This window comes from Macaca thibetana, chromosome 3 (genome assembly GCF_024542745.1).
Source record: "Macaca thibetana thibetana isolate TM-01 chromosome 3, ASM2454274v1, whole genome shotgun sequence".
NCBI classification, from domain to species: Eukaryota; Metazoa; Chordata; class Mammalia; order Primates; family Cercopithecidae; genus Macaca; species Macaca thibetana.
The window spans coordinates 138,658,551-138,679,593 of record NC_065580.1 but is presented as its reverse complement, the minus strand read 5'-3'; the positions used below and the strand labels follow the sequence as shown (position 1 = coordinate 138,679,593).

At 54.0% G+C, this 21,043-nt stretch overlaps 3 protein-coding genes across 6 annotated transcripts in view; 1 reads left to right on the top strand and 2 right to left on the bottom strand.

The window, feature by feature from the left end:
- Positions 1–21,043, bottom strand: part of POLR2J (RNA polymerase II subunit J) — a 99,688-nt gene that overhangs the window by 72,242 nt on the left and 6,403 nt on the right. Inside the window, exon 1 of one of the 4 annotated variants that reach the window (XM_050783805.1) lies at positions 17,939–17,942. The exons of 1 other annotated variant lie outside the window; for it this stretch is intronic. The gene's annotated coding sequence lies outside the window, so the exon portion shown is untranslated. Of the gene's footprint in view, positions 1–1,072; positions 1,077–3,997; positions 4,002–17,938; positions 17,943–21,043 lie in introns of those variants that run through there. 2 more of the 4 variants (XM_050783796.1, XM_050783795.1) reach the window with 2 other exon arrangements.
- Positions 606–6,765, bottom strand: UPK3BL2 (uroplakin 3B like 2). Its single transcript, XM_050783835.1, has 6 exons — positions 6,211–6,765; positions 4,122–4,283; positions 3,706–3,925; positions 2,730–2,806; positions 2,251–2,371; positions 606–1,196 (listed from the first exon to the last, which is right to left on the bottom strand). Exons 1-6 carry the CDS (start codon positions 6,320–6,322, stop codon positions 1,088–1,090), a joined length of 801 nt encoding a protein of 266 aa, XP_050639792.1. The 5' UTR covers positions 6,323–6,765; the 3' UTR covers positions 606–1,087.
- The window catches only part of TMEM120A (transmembrane protein 120A), a 436,474-nt gene continuing 434,697 nt past the window's right edge, over positions 19,267–21,043 (top strand). The window contains exon 1 of the mRNA XM_050783744.1: positions 19,267–19,270. The gene's annotated coding sequence lies outside the window, so the exon portion shown is untranslated. The remainder of the gene's footprint in view (positions 19,271–21,043) is intronic.

Here is a 21,043-nt window from a genome sequence, read left to right as displayed (position 1 = left end):
GAAGTGGACGCAGAGGGCTTAAGTCCTCCAGCCAGCAGGGAGCAGGCTGGGGAGAGGGGCCACAGGGAGGACGCTCGGGTAGAAAGACGGCAAGTGCCAGCCATGCTGCCCAGTGGCCTTTGGGTACCAGAGGGCTGTCTGGGCAGGACAAGAGGAGCACCTATCTCAGGTCCACAGTCGGCCACCAAGCTCAGCTAATTTTTTTTCTTTTTTGTAGAGATGGGGTTTCACCATGTTGCCCAGGTTGGTCTTGAACTCCTGGGCTCAAGTGATCCTCTTGTCTCAGCCTCCCAAAGTGCTGGGATTACAGGCCTGAGCCATTGCGACCAGCCTTGGGTCCACAGTCTTCACAGTTCCCAAGGCACGTTCATCTTGGTTTAGTCTTACTGTGACCTTGTGGGTTCAGAATTACCATCCTCATTTTACAGATAGGGACAGTGAGGCTGGCAGAGAGGCCCGTCCTGCCCCAGGTGACAACTGCCCTAGGATCCTGAGCCTCGCCCCGGTCCTACATGCCCTTGGGGACCTCCCCAGGAGGAGGAGCTAGGGGCAGTGGTGCAGAAAGATTGCCCAGGTGTACGATGTCACAGGCAGGCAGGGGGATGTTGGGGGCATTTATTTCTGATAGAGACTGGCACAAGCTTTGGGTTAAGGACACTCACCCCCCACCCTCATCTAGAAACAATCTCTCTTGCCGGGCGCGGTGGCTCACGCCTGTAATCCCAGCACTTTGGGAGGCCAAGGCGGGCGGATCACAAGGTCAAGAGATCGAGGCCATTCTGGCCAACATGGTGAAACCCCATCTCTGCCAAAAATGCAAAAATGAGCTGGGCGTGGTGGCGCATGCCTGTAGTCCCAGCTACTCGGGAGGCTGAGGCAGGAGAATCGCTTGAACCCGGGAGGCAGAGAGCCGAGATCGTGCCAGCCTGGTGACAGAGTGAGACTTGTCTCAAAAAAAAAAAAAAAAAAGTAAAGAAAAGAAACGATCTCTCTCAGGGTCCAGAAGTTTCAGGGCATGTCCCAGCCCAGGCTCTGCAGCCTGGGCCAGGGAGGAGGTGGAGGGACACATGGACCCCCCTGAAATCCCTCAGGAAGCCCCCTCAGCAGGAGTGCTGAACGTGTGGTGCGTGGTGTATCTTCTCACACTCCCTCTCTCCTCTGGGCCTGATAGCGAAGTGCTCCTGCAGCTGTTGAAGCTTGGGAGGGGAGGAGAGAGGGAGAGATAATGGATGCTGAAGAAAGGCGCTGGCGGAGATCCCACACCCATTGGCTAGCATGCTCCGACCCATCACAAAGGGGAAACTGAGACTCCACTGGCCAGGCGGAATTAACCAAAGGGACTGAGGTGATTCCTCCAAGCCTCACAAATCTAGCTCATCGCTCCTGCCCCTCACCACTCTCCCCCTCCACCCTCCACACCCCAGGATCCCGCTCAAACATTATCTGTCTGTCTCCCTTGATCAAAACCCACTACTGGCTCCCACAGGCTGCAGGATACAGCCCAGTTCCTCAGCTGGGCCCCTGGGGCCCCTGGCCTGGCCTGGCTGACTGCACCCCTCCTGCCCCCTTCTTAGAGTCACCGCCTCTCCCCCTCCTCCCCAAATCCCACCAGGGCTAGGTCTCCCCTTTTCTCTAGGAAGCCTTGTGGACACCCTCCGTGCTCCAGGCTCAGGCACCTGAGCTCTGTATGACACCCTGATACCCTTTTTTTTTTTAGATGGAGTCTCACTCTGGCGCCTAGGTTGGAGTGCAGTGATGCAATCTCTCAGCTCACTGCAACCTCCACCTCCCCAATTCAAGCCATTCTCCTTCCTCAGCCTCCTGAGTAGCTGGGATTACAAGCACGTGCCACCACACCTGGCTAATTTTTTGTATTTTTAGTAGAGATGGGGTTTCACTATGTTGGCCAGGCTGGTCTTGAACTCCTGACCTCAGGTGATCCACCCGCCTCAGCCTCCCAAAGTGCTGGGATTACAGGTGTGAGCCGCCACACCTGGCCTGTATGGCATCTTGAGGCAACGCTCAGAACTTGGCCTGAAAGCAATTCACCTCCACCTGGAGTGTCTCCCCGACTCCGGTGTCTGCAGGTTGCAACCACTTGCAATCCCAGATGCTGCCACCAGGGGGTGCACAGCACCCGCTTGGAAGGTGGGCAGGGGCGGGCCGGGAGTAACTAGAGAGGGAGAGGTTAATGCCCAAGGGTCCCGCCCCTCCCAAGAGGCATGGGCGGTCTCAGCCCGGTCCACTCACCAGGTGTATATGAGCACAGCCAGGAGGGCTGTAAGGAGGACTGCCAGGAGGATAGACAGGATGGCAATGATGACCACGGTGCCTGGGCTCTGGGGGCCGGGGACAGCCTGAAGTGCCTGGGCTGAGGCGGTGATGGGGGGCCGCACAGGCGGGCAGGAAAATAAATTTTACCTGACGGGAAGGGGCCCTTGGGCAGAATCCAGACCAATCACACCACCACCACTCCCCGCCACCCCCCCCCCCCCCCCCCCCCCCCCCCCCCCCCCGCCCCACCTCCCCTACCACCACCCAGGCCTGGGGGAAGAGAGTGGCTGGGGGAGGGGCGCCTGCAAATTGCAGGACGGTCAACTGCCTCTGACTGGGTGGTGGGCTGACCTGTTCCTCCAGCCCATCCTCAGTCCTCAGGAGCCCCAGGCTCCATCCAGTCCCTCTGCCCGGCCCTCTGCCCCTACTGTTCGACCGGAGCCTCTGGCCCCTACCTTGCTGCAGGCGAGTGTCGCTGGACCACTTTGTCTCAGCCACGGGTCCTTCGTCATTCATCACCAGGAACTTCACCCTGAATGGGAGACCCAGCATTGGCCATGGGGGTCCCCCAGAGTCCTGAAACCATCAGGCCCTGGTGCCTGCAAGTCTGTCCCCTGGAGTCCCAGGCCCTAGGGAGAGCAGCCTGGGGAGGGAGCTGGGGACTAAAGGCCCAATAGAATGGGTTCGAATCTAGGGGTGACATTTCCAGCAGTGTGACGTTGGGAGTGTCCCTCCTCTCTGGGCTTCTGTGTCCTCATTTGGGAAAGGTAGGGGGCAGGTATTAGATCTCTCAGAACAGAACATGTGTGAATCAAGCATTTAGTGAGGGGAGACTGTCTGGATGGAGAGATGCCACCTGAGTGGTCCACACGGCCCATGGGGACTGAGGCTTGAGGTGGGGAGCCTTCTGCTCGAGAAAAGCAGGATAGGCCGGGCGCGGTGGCTCACGTCTGGAATCCCAGCACTTTGGGAGGCCAAGGTGGGCAGATCACTTGAAGCCAGGAGTTGAGACCAGCCTGGCCAACATGGCGAAACCCGGCCTCTACTAAAAATACAAAAATTAGTTGGGTGTGGTGTGAGATGCCTGTAATTCCAGCTACTCGTTAGGCTGAGACTGGAGAATCGCTTGAACCCGGGAAGCAGAGGTTGCAGTGAGCCGAGATCATACCACTGTACTCCAGCCTGGGTCACAGAGCAAGAGTCTATCTCAAAAAAAAAAAAAAAAAATAGAAGAAGAAGAAGAAAAGAAACGGATAATTCATGTAATTCATGAAGGCCTCTCCAACCCCTGTCTGCTGCTACCTCTTCCCTTTGGCCAAGCAGGAGCAGGGGACCCAGGCATCCTGCTGGGGCCCTGGTGAGCATCCTAGGAGCTGCCCCAGGCTCTGGCTTGGGTGCAGGCAGGAGCCAGGGCCTGGCAGAACCGCTCACCTGTAGGGGCCAGGTCCCGGGAGGGGATGGTTGCAGCCAATTTTTGTTGGTTGGCAGTGGGTATCATTGCCGACGCGGAGGACACGGAGCTGGCCTCTGGCCTGGCCACCCAGGTACAGCCCCCGGTTGGCCCTCAGTGTGAGATAGTAGCCCCTCTGGGAGAAGTTGGCAGGAGCCGGGACGTCCTGGTTTGACCGTGGGGCCGTGAAGCTCTGGGTGGCTAAGGGTGGCACTGTGGTTAGACAGTCACATAGCAGGATTCCACCCTCACCCCACCAGGCCTGACAGCCCTCCCCGGCCCCATCCCCTGCAGCTCCTGCTCCCTGCATCTCCCCCCAACACACCCGCTACTGCCCTCAGGCCCGCAGGCCCATTTCACAGAGGGAAAACCGAGGCCCGGCCCCAGCAGCACCCACCATTGCTGAGGGCCACCACCAGCCAGATGGTATCCGAGTCAGAGATGTTGTGGCTGTGGAACTGGCCCAGAGGCTGCTCCAGCGTGAAGGTGGACTGGGTGAGCCTCCCCGCCAGGGTGTCGTTTGAGAGCTGGGGCACATAGTTGATGTGCTCTGGGGCAGCTGGAAGGGGAGGGCAGAGAGGAGAGGCCAAATGGGGCAACCAAGCCCCCAACAGCTCTGATCTCCCCCCCACCCAGATCCAGACTTAACATGGGAGCCCCAAATTAGGGGCACTTCCTGGGAGGTCGGGTCCGGTATGAATCAGGAAGCTTCTTCTCTGGCGACTCTATGCCCCATGGGCATGGGTAGGAGGCCTGAGTCCAGCCCCTGGCCCCTCTCTGAGGAGCCTACTGGGGGTGGGCACCGTGGGAGGTGTAGGACAATGGCGGCATGGGAGCCTCCACCCCGGCGGTAGGCACAGTTCTCCCGGGCCCGGCCATGTTGGGATGAAACTGGAATTTGGGGGCAGCCTGACCCTTGGCTGAACTCTGCTCCTGACATGCGCAGTGACCTCCAACTTAAGTCCCTCCAGCTCCACCCACATGGTCCAGGTTGTGCTGCTTGAGAGGATGAGTAGCTTGGCAGGGGGCGGGAGGGTGGGGGCGGGGGGTGGGATGGCGCGGGAAAGTCTGCTTGGCTGAGACTCCAGGCTGGGACACAGACTGCCCAGAGGGTCTGGGGTCTCTGAAGCCAGAACTTGGTTCCAAGTCTAGAATGTCCTCTCCTCCCCGCCCTGTTCTTTGCCACCTCCCACCATGGCTCCAAGGCATCTTCGCCTTCTGGACCAAGTCCCCCTCTCAGACTCCCACCGCCCCTCCCTGGGGAAGGGTGGGGGACAAGGACAAGCTTCCCAGGTCCGTACGCCAGAGGGGACTCCGGATTGGCAACTTGGCCTGTGTCCAGCCTTGCGGGTTGGAGAGCTCAGACCTCCCCAACTGAGCCTCCCAGGCAGGAGCAGGACCACAGCGCCCCTCCTCTCCCCAACCCCAAATACAGGTCCGGAAGAAGCACAATGATGGACTGGGCTTCTAGGCAAGTCTCCAGCAGCTGCCCCTGTTCGGTTCATTTCAGTTCAATTTGATTCATTTACGTTGAATTCAACTCAACTCCAAAGGTTCAGGCTAGAGTCTTCCTTGGGGGCGACTGTCGTGATTCCTTTCTTAGAGTTCTCAGTCCTATCTCTGCAGCCCAGGGCACTCTGCGTGCAGGAGGCACTTAATGTTTAGAAAGAGAAGTGGAGGCCGGGCGCGGTGGGTCATGCCTGTAATCCCAGCACATTGGGAAACCGAGACAGGCGGATCATGAGGTCATGAGTTCGAGACCAGCTTGGCCAATATGGTGAAATCCCGTCTCTACTAAAAATACGAAAAGTAGCCAGGCATAGTGGCTCATGGCTGTAATCTCAGCTACTCAGGAGACTGAGGCAGGAGAATCACTTGAACCCAGGAGGCGGAGGTTGTGGTGAGCCGAGATTGCGCCACTGCACTCCAGCCTGGGTGACAGGGCAAGACTCCATCAGAAAGAAAGGAAAGGAAAGGAACAGAAAAAGGAAAGGAAAGGAAGAGAAAGAAAGAGAAAGAGAAGTGGAGCAGGCAAAGACTAGGGGGGACGCAGAGATTGTAGGAATGTATCTCTCAACCTGTCCAGTTTTTCTTTTTTTTTTTTTTTTTTTTTTTTTTTTGAGACAGGGTCTTGCTCTTTGGCCCAGGCTGGAGTGCAGTGGCGCATTCATAATTCACTGCATGGGCTCAAGCCATCCTCCCGCCTCCATCTCCCAAGTAGCTGGGATTACAAGTGCACTCCACCACACCCAGCTAATTAAAAACAAAAATCTTTTTTAAAAATGGGGTCTTGTTATGTTGCCCAGGCTGGGCTTGCCAGAGCTTCCTGGGGACACGCATTGTCCTGGACGCCTAGAAACCTCTCCTCAGGGAAACAAAGGAGGCAGGAGCCACGCGTGAGAATTTGGAAACAAAGTGAGGTCTTGGGTCTGTCCTGCAGCCTGAGATGCAGTGGGTCCCTCCCGACCAACCCCCCGCTTACTCACCTATGCCTGTCCCAGGCTGGACATGGGTCAGTAGCAGCAACAACGACATTAGCAGCTGGGACTGTCCCGCAGAGAGCCCCATGGCCGGGCCAAGCCTCCAGCTGTTGTCCATCTGTCCGTCTGTCTGCAGTGTCTGCAGCTCCAGAGGCTCCCTGGTCTGTAGTCTGTGCTGGGCTAGGGGAAGCTGTTCCTGGCATCTCCTGTTGCCCCTCCCAGGTACCCCCTCCTCTCAAACAACTGGTTGGACAGGTTTGGGGGCAGAATCTGCCGGCCCAGTGAATCTGGCATCGCCAGGGAGGGTCCGAAGAGAACAATCAGTTGCAAGACAAGCCTGGACTCCCCCACCCCACCCCACCCCAGGAGCGCCTGACCAGGGAGGGGCTGAGGAAGGAGGAGGAAGCCCCAGGATCCAAGCTGCCCCAGGGACTATCCCGCCAAGTCTGCCCCGTGGATCTCCTTGTCCAAACAGTCCCCAGTGTAGTGACTCTTCCTTTAGGACCTGAGGTGGGAGGATCACTTGAGCCTGGGAGGTTGAGGCTGCAGTGAGCCTAGATGGCACCACGGCACTCCAGCCTGGGTGACAGTGAGACCCTGTCTCAAAAAAACAAAACAAAACAAAACAAAAAAACCTGGGAAGAGTTTTGGTTCGTAGAGAGTGCCGATCAAGGAAGTTCTCTGGAGTCTCATTTATTTATTTATTTATTTATTTATTTATTTATTTTTATTATTATTGAGGCAGGGTCTCACTGTTGCCCAGGCTAGAATGCCATGGTGCTATCATAGCTCGCTGCAGCCTTGACCTCCCAGGCTCCAGGTTCTCAGATTCTCACGGCCCCGCTCTGGGGAAGGATGGGGGATGAAGACAAGCTTCCCAGCTTGGCCTGTGTCCAGCTTTGCTGCTCAGAGAGCTCAGATCCCCACCCTCAATTCACCCCCCTGTGTGGAAGGGAGTGACCCTCACTTTCTAGCACAGACAGGGAAGAGGGCTTGGCCAAGAGCACCCAGGAGGTCAGGGTAGGACTGGGGATTAGATCACGCCCAAATGCAAGCTCTGTGGCACTCCTGGTATGGCCCTGCTGTCCCCCTGCAGCCTGGCCCCGGGAGGGGGGCTCCCAGACCTCACACCCCCTCATCTCTTTATCCAGGGGACCTGCCCTCTCTCCCTCCTTCATAGCCAGCCTCTGCCAGGGCAGGGTAGTTCCTCTTCAAGACAGAAAATTACCAGATGGAAGGCCGGGCGTGGTGGCTTACGCCTGTAATCCCAGCATTTTGAGAGGCCGAGGTGGGTGGATCACCTGAGGTCGAGAGTTCGAGACCAGTCTGGCCAACATGGCGAAACCCTGTCTCTACTAAAAATACAAAATTAGCCAGACATGGTGACTTGTTCCTGTAATTCCAGCTACTCAGGAGGCTGAGGCAGGAGAACCACTTGAACTCGGGAGGCAGAGGTTGCAGAGAGCCGAGATCGCACCACTGCATTCCAGCCTGGGCAACAAGAGTGAAATGCCCTCTCAAATAAAATAAAATAAAATAAAATAAAATAAAAATAAAAATAAAAATAATAAAAAAGATGAGATGGGCTCAGAGCAGGTAGACAGAGACCTGTGACCACCTCTCCCCTGGATCAGGGTACCAGCCCCCGTCAGCCCGACCTTCACACTCTAATTATGCCAGATGTATTCTTTCTGGGAAACCCAACAGATTATCACCTGTGGCCCCCATTTTTGGGTGAAGAGGGGGCATTCCCCGAAGGGGACACACCTCAGTTCCCCAAGGGGATTCAGAGGTTCACCTCAACTCACAAGAAAAACTTCTGGCAGGGCATGGTGGCTCACACCTGTAATCCCAGCACTTTGGGAGGCCGAGGCGGGCGGATCACCTGAGGTCAGGAGTTCGAGACCAGTCTGACCAACATGGAGAAACCCCGTCTCTACTAAAAATACAAAATTAGCCAGGCATGGTGGCATGCCTGTAATTCCAGCTACTCGGGAGGCTGAGGCAGGAGAATCGCTTGAACCCGGGAGGCGGAGGTTGTGGTGAGCCAAGATCACGCCATTACACTCCAGCCTGGGCAACAGGAATGAAACTCTGTCTCAAAAAAAAAAAAAAAAGAAAGAAAAGAAAGAAAGAAGGCCGGGCGCGGTGGCTCAAGCCTGTAATCCCAGCACTTTGGGAGGCCGAGACGGGCGGATCACGAGGTCAGGAGATCAAGACCATCCTGGCTAACACGGTGAAACCCCGTCTCTACTAAAAAATACAAAAAACTAGCTGGGCGAGGTGGCAGGCGCCTGTAGTCCCAGCTACTCGGGAGGCTGAGGCAGGAGAATGGCGTAAACTCGGGCGGCGGAGCTTGCAGTGAGCTGAGATCCGGCCACTGCACTCCAGCTTGGGCGACAGAGCGAGACTCTGTCTCAAAAAAAAAAAAAAAAAAAAAAAAAGAAAGAAAGAAAGAAAGAAAAAGAAAAACTTCTGGAAGGGACATCTGTCTTGAGCAGGACAGGAAAGCAACGTGAAGTGCGTTGAAGTGGGAAGACATTGAGAACCATTTATTTGCCACCAGGTAAGGAAATTCAAGATCCTCCCAATCGGGGTCCCTCACTCCCTGCTCCTTCACACCTCTGAGCCTTTGCCTGTGCTGTTCCCCTGCCTGGAACCACCTCCTCCCCAGAGAGAAAACTCCTACTGCTACTTCAAAACCCAGTTCAGATATCACCTCCTCTTGTAATGTCTTCCCAGACAGTCTCTCCAGGCTGACCACCAAAGAGAGTGACTCCCTTCTTTCTCAGCACTGCCATGGCACTTCGTATGGACCAGTGTCCCTCCTGCTGTTTAATGACCAGTGAGCCATGCACCTGCCACCCTCCTGGGGCCCAGCCTGTGCTTGGGCAGATGGGAGGCTGTCTTTGTTCACTCAGGCAGCGATAACAAAACACCAGAGACTGAGTGGCTTAAAAACAACAGACATTTCCTTCTCACAATTGTAGAGGCAGAGAAGTCTAAGATCAAGATATGAGAGGAGGCCAGGCATGGTGGCTCGTACCTGTATTCCCAGCACTTTGGGAGGCCGAGGTGGGAGGATCACATGAGGCCAGGAGTTCAAGACTAGCCTGGGAAACATAGCCAGACTCCGTCTCTACAAAAAAATTAAAAATGGCCGGGCGCGGTGGCTCAAGCCTGTAATCCCGCCGAGACGGGCGGATCACGAGGTCAGGAGATCGAGACCATCCTGGCTAATATGGTGAAACCCCGTCTCTACTAAAAATACAAAAAACTAGCCGGGCGAGGTGGTGGGCGCCTATAGTCCCAGCTACTCGGGAGGCTGAGGCAGGAGAATGGCGTAAACCCGGGAGGCGGAGCTTGCAGTGAGCTGAGATCCGGCCACTGCACTCCAGCCTGGGCGACAAAGCGAGACTCCGTCTCAAAAAAAAAAAAAAAAAAAAATTAAAAATTAGACCGGCATGGTGGCTTACTCCTGTAATCCCAGCACTTTGGGAGGCCAAGGTGGGAGGATCACTTGAGGTCAGGCATTCGAGACCAGCCTGGCCAACATGGTAAAACTCCGTCTCTACTAACAATACAAGAGTTAGTAGGGCATGGGGGCATGTGCCTGTAATTCCAGACTTGGGAGGTTGAGGCACAAGAATAGCTTGGATCCGGGAGGGAGAGGCTGTAGTGAAGCAAGATCACACCACTGGTCTCCAGCCTGGGTGAGAAAGTGAGACTTCATTTAAAAAAAATAAACAAAAACCTAGGAAGAGTTGGTGTCTGTTTTTGGTTCATAGAGAGTGCCTTCTAGCTGTGTCCTCACATGGTGGAAGGGTCAAGGAAACTCTCTGGGGTCTCTTTTGCTTATTATATTATTATTATTTTTTGAGACAGGTCTCACTCTGTTGCCCAGGCTGGAGTGCAATGGTGTGATCTCAGCTCACTGCAACCTCCACCTCCCGTGTTCAAGTGATTCTCCTGCCTCAGCCTTCCGAGTAGCTGGGATTACAGGCGTGCACAACCACTCCTGGTTAATTTTTGTATTTTTCGTAGAGACGGGGTTTTGCCATGTTAGCCAGGTTGGTCTTGAACCCCTGACCTCACGTGAGCCGCCTGCCTCGGCCTCCCAAAGTGCTGAAATTACATGCATGAGCCACTGTGCCCGGCTGCCCAGCTAATTTTGTAACTTTTTGTAGAAACAGAATCTTACTGTGTTGCCCAGGCTGGTCTCAAACTCCTAGGCTCAAGTGATCCTCCCACCTCGGCCTCCTAAGATGCTGGGATTCCAGGTGTGAGCCACCATGCCCGGCCCATATAATACAGGTTTCCCCTCTCTCACTCCCTTTTGAAAGGCAGTTGAAAGCAGACATCAGAACGTGGGAAGAGCTTATTTCCCCTTCTTGAAACACGTTCTTGCTCATAGACGTAGCCTCTCCTTGAGTCCCCAGAGATGGGCAGGGCAGGTGTTACGACTAATCTCATTATACGGATGAGAAGAAACCTGGGGCCTGGCAGGCAGAGAAACTTCCTGCAGTCCCAGGGCAGGTCAGTGGCAGGGCTGGGACCCAACCCCCCAGGTCTCCTGTACCCAGGGAGAACTCCCTCTTTGCCTTATTTATTTATTTATTTATTTATTTAAGACGGAGTCTCGGTCTGTCGCCCAGGCTGGAGTGCAGTGGCGTGATCTCAGCTCACTGCAGCTTCTGCCTCTGGGGTTCCAGCGATTCTCCTGCCTCAGCCTCCCAGGTAGCTGGGACTACAGGCACACCCACCACCATGCCCAGCTAATTTTTGTATTTTTCAGTAGAGACAGGGTTTCACCATGTCGGCCAGGCTGGTCACTCCTGACCTCAGGTCATCCACCCGCCTCGACCTCCCAAAGTGCTGGGATTACAGGCCCCTCACCTTTTTTTTTTTTTGAGACTGAATCTCACTCTGTCACCCAGACTGCAGTGCAGTGGTGCCATCATAGCTCACTGCAATCTCTGTCTCCTGGGCTCAAATTATGCTCCTGCCTCAGCTTCCTGAATAGCAGAGACTACATGTGTGCACCACCATGCCTGGCTCATTTTAAAATTTTTTGTAGGGATGAGGTCTCACTATGTTGCCCAGGCTGGTCTTGAACTCCTGGGCTCAAGTGATCTTCCTGTCTCAGCTTCCCAAAGTGCTGGGATTACAGGTGTGAGCCACTGCACCTGCCCTTGAATGGATTTTAAAAACCCACCTAGGCTGGGCGTGGTGGTGCGTGTCTGTAGTTCCAGTGCTTTGAGAGGCTGAAGCCGGAGGATCACATGAGGCCAGGAGTCTAAGGCTGCGGTAAACCATGATCACACCACTGCACTCCATCCTGGGCGACAGAATGAGACCCTGTCTCTAAACTAATAATAACAATAATTTTTAAAAATGTTAAAATCGACATAGAATTTATTTTTGGTGTGATGTGTGATTCAAATTATTTTTTTCTCAAGTTAGCCTGTTATTCAAACACTAAAATATTGAAAATGCGTCCTAGGCTGGGTGCAGTGGCTCGCACCAGCACTTTGGGAAGCCAAGGCAGGCAGATCACCTGAGGTTGGGAGTTCAAGACCAGCCTGACCAACATGGAGAATAATAATAAGCCAAGATCGTGCCATTGTACTCCAGCCTGGGCAACGAGAGTGAAACTCTGTCTCAAAAAAAAAAAAGAAAGAAAGAATAAAGAGAAGGAAAGAAGGAAGAAAGAAAGGAAGAAAGAAAGAAAGAAGGAAGGAAGGAAGGAAGGAAGGAAGGAAGGAAGGAAGGAAGGAAGGAAGGAAGGAAAGAAAGAAACATGTATCCTTTCCCTATTTGAATTGAAATGCCTTTTTTTTTTTGAGATGGAGTCAGGCTGGACTGCAGTGGTACAATTTCGGCTCATTACAGCCTCCGCCTCCCAGGTTCAAGTGATTCTCCCGCCTCAGCCTCCCAAGTAGCTGGGATTACAGGTGCACACCACCAACCCGGGTAATTTTTGTTTTTTTAGTAGAGATGAGGTTTCACCATGTTGGCCAAGCTGGTCTCAAAGTCCTGACCTCATATGATCCGCCCACCTTGGCCTCCCAAAGTGCTGGGACAACAGGCGTGAGCCACTGCACCTGGCCTGAAATGCTGTTTTTATCATACACTGCAGACTAATGCATCCTCAGTGTCACCTCCCAGCTTGATGTGGGACAAGCCACCAAGGGTGTCCTCATCACAGCCTTGCTCAGGCCACCAGTTGGCTATGTTGGCCCCTGCCACCTGAGGCACACAGGAGTCCAGGAGTCCTCTCTGGCCTTGCCTTTATCCTGGGGCAGCTGCAGGTGACAACCTCTGGAAGAGGCAGTAAGAGGAGCCAGGACACAGGCCAGTCTGAGGGACATGCTCCTCCCACAGTCCTGGAGAGGGGCCTGCATGTTTCTGCATGTGGAGGGCCGGGCCAGGGTGGGGAAGACTGGGGATGGGCGGGGAGGCCGGACCCTGCAGCTTCTTGGGGCTGCAGTTAGCCTGGAAGCCAAGTCCCTGGTCTGCAGTGAGGCTGCGGCTGCCAGCCCCTCAAATAGGCACAGTAGGCACCTCCCAGCAATGCCACTGTGCAGAAGAGATGCCGACAGTGACAAGGCGGTCCAGGGTGTTCCCCAAACCAGACACCCCACCTCCACCCTCTGCTATTTTCCTTTTCCCGCTCAGCCCTGGGGCCCTGGCACAAGCTCAGGAGGGGAGAGAGGCCATGCAAAGTGACCACACTGGACTCTCTGCCCTGAGAGCCTGGGCACTGGGAACCAAATGTACTGTGATTAGAAAAATGCGGCCAGGTGCAGTGGCTCACACCTGTCATCCCAGCACTTTGGGAGGCTGAGGCAGGAGGATCGCTTGAGCTCAGGAGTTTGAGACCAGCCTGGACAATATGGTTAGACCCATCTCTACTAAAAATACAAAAAATTAGCTGGGCATGGTGGTGCACACCTGTAGTCCCAGTTACTCATGAGGCTGAGGGTTGAGGCATGAGAATTGCTTGAGCTCAGGGTGGTCGGGGGAGGTTGGGGGGATGGAGGGTAGAGTGGAGGTTGCAGTGAGCTGAGCTGGGATAGTACACCACTGCACTCCAGCCTGGGTGACAGAGTGAGACCCTATCTCAAACAAACAAACAAACAAACAAAAAAAACCATCTTATACCTTGAGGGTCATGGAGATTTTCATGCCTTCCTCTGTGTGTGTGTGTGTGTGTGTGTGTGTATGTATGTGTGTGTGTGTGTGTATGTATGTGTGTATGTATGTGTGTGTGTGTGTATGTATGTGTGTGTGTGTATGTGTGTGTGTGTGTGCATGCGCATGTGCATTCAGGTTAACTTCTGGAATTTCCGTTTCATTCCTTGGATCAATCTGTCTGTTCAGGCGTCAGTACCAGACTATTTTAATCCGTGTATGTATCTTTGTATTTATTTTGAGACGGAGTTTCGCTCTTGTTGCCCAGGCTGGAGTGCAATGGTGCAGTCTCGGCTCACTGCAACCTCCACCTCCCGGGTTCAAGTGATTCATTCTCCTGCCTCAGACTCCCAAGTAGCTGGGATTACAGGTGCCCGCCACCACGCCCGGCTAATTTTTGTGTTTTTAGTAGAGACGGGGTTTCGCCATTTTGTCCAGGCTGCTTGAGAACTCCTGACCTCAGGTCATCGGCCCGCCTCGGCCTCCCAAAGTGCTGGGATTACAGGTGTGAGTCACTGTGCCGGGCCAATCGCTGTATTTTTATAATCTGCTTTGTTCTGTCTAACTCACTAGTTGTGAGGGTAACTCACTAATCAGCTGTGCCCTTCTTTGGTGAATACCTCTTTTTCCCATTAAACTGTAACTCCCTGAGGGCAGGGACTGGACCTGTTTATCTGTTTCGTTCTCCCACTGAATCCCCACTGTTAACCTAGGGATTTGGCACAGTAGTTGTGTCCAATAATTTTTTTTTTTTTTTAAGCAGGGTCTTGCTGTGTCACTCAGGCTGGAGTACAGTGGTGCGATCAGAGCTCACTGCAGCCTCGAGCGCCCAGGCTCAAGTCATCCTCCTACCTCAGCCTCCTTAGTACCTGGGACTACAGGCACATGCTACCACACCCATCTAATTTTTAAATGTTTTCCTTTTTTTTTTTTTTTTTTTTTTTTTTGAGAGATGGAGTCTCACTTTGTTGTCTAGGCTGCAGTGCAATGGCATGATCCTAGCTCACTGCAACCTCCACCTCCCAGGTTCAAGCGATTCTCCTGTCTCAGCCTCACCAGTAGCTAGGATTACAGGTGCCCACCACCATGCCCAGCTAAGTTTTGTATTTTTAGTAGAGACGAGGTTTCACCATGTTGGCCAGGCTGGTCTCGAACTCCTGACCTCAAATGATCCACCTGCTTCGGCCTCCCAAAGTGCTGGGATTACAGGCATGAGCCACCGCACCCAGCCAATTTTTAAATTTTTCCTGGAGATGGGGTGCTCGCTATGTTGCCCAGGCTGGTCTCAAACTCCTGGCCTCAAGCAGTCCTCCTGCCCCAACCTCCCAAAGTGCTGAGATTACAGGCATGAGCCACTGTGCTCAGCCCCAACAATTATTTTTGACAGATAATAGGGACATCTCCTTCCTCTCTGTGTCTGGCCAAGTAGCCCCGGGTGACACTCTTTTTTGTCTGTTTTTGAGACAGAGTCTCACTCTGTTGCCTAGCCTGGAGTCCAATGCCATGGTCTCGGCTCACTGCAACCTCCGCCTCCTGGGTTCAAGAGAGTCTCTTGCCTCAGCCTCCCAAAGAGCTGGGACTACAGGCGTGTACCACCACACCTGGCTAATGTTTTTATTTTTAGTAGAGATGGGATTTCGCCATGTTGACCAGGCTGGTCTCAAACTCCTGACCTCATGATCCACCTGCCTTGGCCTCCCAAAGTGCTGGGATTACAGGCGTGAGCCACTGCTCCTGGCCGTGACACTTGTTTTATAGCATCAGGTTGGTCACAGCCTCTGGGTAGAGGCCAGCTTCCATGTCATGTCCTGTCTTCCTAGTGCAGATGTCCCCAGCTGCAGTGAGTACCAGTGTGAGGGAGTGGGCTCCAGACGCCCAGAGGGGCCAGAGGGATGGCCACAGCAAGCTCTGGGGAGTAGCCAATTCCCCAGCACCGGCCTGCCCAAGCACCTTTGGGGTGACTCATGAGACAGGGTGGGGCTCCCGCCTGCCCTCTCCTAAAAGGCAACCAGCTATAAAGGCTCTCAGAGGCCCACCCAGCCCCGGGTCATCAAACAAGGCCCCAGCTCCATGGCAACCATTACACACATTCATCAAGGAGGAGCAGAGGGAGGTGCTTTCTGGCTCACCGCATCTCCAGCAGAAACAGACCCCAGATCTGGGCCCAGGACTTTGTCTGTGCGGGGAGGGGAAATGCAGGTGACTCAGTCCCTACTCCTCCACCAACTCGGCCTCAGGCCTCTCCCCAGACCCTGATGGAGATCTGTCTGTGATAATAATATCAAGAGGAAAAGGCCCCACGGTTCATCCACCCCATCCTGGCTCTGATTTTTTTGTTTCGTTTTGTTTTTTGAGACAAAGTCTTGTCCTGTCCCTGAGGCTGGAGTGCAGTGGCGCGATCTTGGCTCACTGCAACCTCTGCCTCCTAGGTTCAAGCAACTGTCATACCTCAGCCTCCTGAGTAGCTGGGATTACCGGCATGCACCACTACACCCGGTTAACTGTTGTATTTTTGGTAGAGATGAGGTTTAGCCATGTTGGCCATGCTGGTCTCGAACTCCTGGCCTCAAGTAATCGGCCTACCTCAGCCTCTCAAAGTGCTGGGGTTAGAGGTGTGAGTCACTGCACCTGGGCCTTTTGTTTCTTTTTTTATTATTATTTTGTTATTTTATTTGTATTTATTTTTTGAGATGGAATTTCATTCTTGTTGATCAGACTGGAGTGCAATGGCATGATATCGGCTCACTGCAACCTCTGCCTCCCGGGTTCAAGTGATTCTCCTGTCTCAGCCTCCTGAGTAGCTGGGATTACAGGTGCACACCACCATCCCTGACTAATTTTTTTTTTTTTTTAAGACAGAGTTTTGCTCTTGTTGCTCAGGCTGGAGTGCAATGGCACGATCTTGGCTCACTGCAACCTCTGCCTCCCGGGTTCAAGCAATCCTCCTGCTTCAGCCTCCTGAATAGCTGGGACTACAGGCACACGCCACCATGCCCGGATAATTTTTGTATTTTTAGTAGAGACAAGGTTTCACCATGTTGGCCAGGCTGATCTTGAACTCCTACCCTCAGGTGATCCACCTGCCTCAGCCTCCCAAAGTGCTGGGATTATAGGCATGAGCCACCATGCCCTGCAAATTGTCTTGCTACATAACAAATGCCTCCAAAACTCTGAGGCTTAAAGCAATGTTATCTTATTTCTTAAGGTTCTGTAGGTGGGCTGGGCAGGGCTGGGCTCAGCCGGGCAGTTCTTCAGCTAAATATGGCATGGGCATTGGCTAGGGCTACTCATGCAGCTATAGGCAGATGGGAGTTGGGCTTCACTCATGTGTTTGGGATGGCTGGAACAGCTAAGAACTGGCTGCACATCTTTCTCTCTCTCTCTCTCTTTTTTTTTTTTCCTCTCTCTCCATGAGTCCCTCATTATTCAGCAGTCCAGCCCAAGCTTGTTTACCTGGCAGGAACAATTCCAAAAGGGCAAAAATGGAAGTTGCCGGCCCTCCAGTCACAAGTCCCAGGTAGACATGAATTTTGAGGGGACACTATTCAACCAAATGCAGGGGGCCAGGGCTTTTGGCGTGCTCAGTGAGGAGGTTACTGTGGTCGGCCAGGCAACAGACTAGAGTGATGGCAGTGAAAATCCTCTCTAAATTCATTTTCCATCCTGGGGCTGTGCAGAAGTTCTAGCCGGAGAAAGTGCCCCATGGCTCCAAGTTTTCCTGAAGTTCTGCTGCCCTCTGTGCTGAAGCTCAATTGGCCAGACACTGGCTAGAGTGATGATCTTAGAGGACAAGGGGTGGATCCCAAGTGCTACCAGGTACCCCTACCCTGACCCTGGGAGCAGATGGGTCGGGTGTTTGTGGGAGAAGTTGTCCCCCAGGGCCTGGCTTACACCCCCCTCCCTGCTCTGTCCAGGATTACACTCCCTCCCATTCATACCACCTCAGCCACTGAAGATCTTCCTAAACCCAGTCTGCCCATCTTGCTTGGGCATCCTCTGCATGGTCTAGCTTCTTGGGGGTGGCATTTAGGGCCTTCCACCCCTTTCCCAGGCCATATCTCCTACCACACCCTCTTGACCTCCCCAGTTCCATATCCCTCACCCTGGCCAGCTGAGCCTTTCCACAAACCTTCTGTGATGCCCAGTTCCTAGTTTGTTTGTTTTGAGACAGAGGGTTTCGCTCTGTTGCCCAGACTGCAGTGCAGTGGTGTAGTCTCGGCTCACTGCAACCTTCGCCTCCCGGGTTCAAGTGATTCTCCTGCCTCAGCCTCCTGAGTAGCTGGGATTACAGGCGTGTGCCACTACACCTGGCTAATTTTTATATTTTTAGTGGAGATGGAGATTCACCATGTTGGCCAGGCTGGTCTTGAACTACTGGGCTCAAGCAAACTACCCGCCTTGGCCTCTCAAAGTGCTGGGATTACAGGCGTGAGCCACTGCACCTGGCTGATGGCCAATTATTTATCTCCCTTCCCTCCATCTTCAACAGGGGCTCCAGCTCCAATGCCACCCCCTCCAGGAAGTCCTCCTTGCACCTCTGCCCCCCATTAGGCTGGGCCAGGTGTCTCCTTTGGGCTCCCAGCACTGCCTGTGTTGCCCCCATCATAGCTCCTCTCCCCTGCACCGTACTTTCTAGGCCAGGTCCTATCTGGGCTCCCGGTTCTGTCTGGTGGGGACCCCAAGAGAAAGAAGCACCCAGGTACATTTGACAATCTGATCCTGCTTGCAACTCCCCACCCTTCCTGCCCAGCTCAGCCTCTCCAGCCCCCAGCCCGAGTGTCTCCTGACCTAGTGCTCCCTGACTGGCCTGAAACCCTGGAATCAGGGCTGAGACAGGCCTCCAGGCACAGGGGTGGGGAGGGGACATTGGGCTCCCTCCCCTGGGGAATGAAAGGTGGGGGTAGGAGGAGGGAGGGAGAGGCCAGGATGATTAATGGGACATTTCTTTCTGTCCCTGGGGGGAGAAGCCAGGGAGAGAATGGTTGTCAAGGGCAACACATTCTTTCCAGTGGCTAACTCTGATGTGTCACTCACATCACAGGGAGTGGGGTTTCGAGGAGGCTGGACTGCAGCGTGGGCCCAAAGGGAGCTCGGAGACCTTCTAGGTTGATTGCTCATTTTACAGAGGGGAAACTGAGGCCAGGGGAGACAGGTATGGTGCCCCTGTGGGGCTTACACCAAAAATGAGGCTTAAAAAAGGGGCAATCCTGGGCTGGGCGTGGTGGCTCATGGCTGTAATACCAGCACCTTGGGAGGCCAAGGTGGGAGGATCACTTGAGGTCAGGAGATCAAGACCAGCCTGGCCAACATGGTGAAACCCCATCACTACTAAAAATTCAAAACTTAGCTGGGCCATGGTGGCGGGCGCCTGTAATCCCAGCTACTCGGGAGGCGAGGCAGGAGAATCACTTGAACCCAGGGACAGGCAGGAGCCACCGCATCCGGCCACACATAGGGATTTTGAAGGAACACAGTTCAGTCTGCAGCTGGGGGGTGCATCCCCCATGAGCAGGATGCTCTCTAAGGACAGAGACTGGACCTGAGCCCTCCACTGAGCCCATGGGTCTTGGGCTGGGTCTAGATCTGTTGTCCTGCCCAAGAGTGGCTGCTCCAGGGGGGCAGGGGCGGCTGCTGAACGAGCAGTCAGGTGTGTCCCTCAGCTCCTGTTTCTTTCTGGCCTCTTCTCAGAAGGTGGTGCCATCCTGCGCTCCACCACAGCCTGGGCAGCTTCCAAGGCTGCTGTGGGCAGAGATCAGAGGGCGATCTAGGGAGGCAGTGGGCTGGGCTGTTGGGGGCCACTGCCCTGCGGTGTCGCCAGGAGTGGAGATGCCCGCTCTGTGCTCCAGCTGTGACCCTCTATGGGCAGTGGGGGGGCTGATCTCTGCAGAGTGACCTTGCGTCCCCAGGCCTGGGGAGGGGATGGGAGGCTCTGAGGTGGCAGCTGTGCATGGTCAAAGTGACAGCTTAGGCCAGATGTGGTGGCTCACACCTGTAATTCCAGCACTTTGGAAGGCTGAGAGGGAAGCCCAGAAGGTGAAGACCAGGGTGGGCAATGCAGTGAGACCCCATCTCTATAACAAATTTTAAAATTAGCTGGATGTGGTGGTGCACGCCTGTAGTCCCAGCTACTTGGGAGGCTGAGGTGGGAGGACCATTTGAGCTCAGAAGTGAGTGAGCCCTGATGGCACCACTGTACTCCAGCCTGAGCAACAGAGTGAGACTCTGTCAAAAAAAAAAAAAATTAAAAAAAAGAAATCAGCAAAATGAGAGGTGAGTAACAAAGCTGAGGAAAGCCAAAGGCCAGGGCATCTTTTTTGTTTGTTTGCTTGTTTTCTTTTCTTGTCTTTATTTTTGAGACAGAGTCTTGCTCTGTCGCCCAGGCACGCAGTGGCAGGATCTCCGCTCTCTGTAAGCTCCGCCTCCCGGGTTCACGCCATTCTCTTGCCTCAGCCTCGTTAATAGCTGAGACTACAGGCACCTGCCAGCACACCCAGCTAATTTTTCTGTATTATTTTTAGTAGAGACGGGGTTTCACCATGTTAGCCAGGATGGACTCTGTCTCCTGACCTCGTGGTCTGCCCACCTCAGCCTCCCAAAGTGCTGGGATTACAGGCGTGAGCCACTGAGTCCCGGCCTGTTGTTTTTCTTTTTTTGAGACAGAGTCTCACTTTGTCACCCAGGCTGGAATGCTATGGTGCAATCTCGGCTCACTGCATCCTCTGCCTCCTGGGTTCAAGCGATCCTCCTGCCTTAGCCTCCCGAGTAGCTGGGATTACAGGTGCATGCCACCAAACTGGCTAATTTCTGCGTTTTCAGTGGACAAGAGATTTCACTATGTTGGCTGGGCTAGTCTCCAACTCCTGACCTCAGATGATCTGTTAGCATTGGCCTCCCAAAGTGCTAGGATTACAGGCATGAGCCACCGTGCCTGGCCAGCAAACCATTTTTTGTTTGTAGTGTTGGGATCTCGCTATGTTACCCGGGGGGTCTTCAACTCCTGGCCTCAAGTGATCCTCCTGCCTTGGCCTCCCAAAGTGCTGGGATTACAGGCATGAGCCACAACGCCCGGCCAACGCTCACAGTTTTAAACATCTAATTACAAAGTGAAAAACATGCTGTGAAGGAAAAGGACACAGCTCTCAGAGAGCTGAGAGTTGAGAAAGGGCTTCCCTGAAGAGAGACAAGGAAAGACAAGGAAAGGGCGAGAGGAAGAGGCACCTGGTGGAGGAGCCATCTATGGACAGGGAAGGACAAGGGCAAAGGCAGGGCGTCCTAAACGAGGGTCTGTGTGGCTGGAACAGTGGCAGCAAGAGAAGGTGAGCCACTGCACCCGGCCTTAAAAAATTTTTTTTTAAAAAAAGAGGAAAGAAGGAGAGGAGGCGAGGGAGCTGCTCAGAGAGAACAGGGGTGTATACGGTCCTGCTCTGCAGTGGCACCCATGGTGGCCAAGGGGTGGCAGTAGGGATTGTGAGCTGGGAAGAACAGATCTGAACCAGGGCAGACAAAGGGGATTGGAGAGGAAGAGTCGGATTCCAGAAATATACAGGAGGTGGCCACAGGAATTGGGAGATGAGGCAGAGGGAAGAGGCCATGCCCAGTTTGTGATGTGGCCTACTCATGAATGCAAAAACTGGGGCCTTCTGTG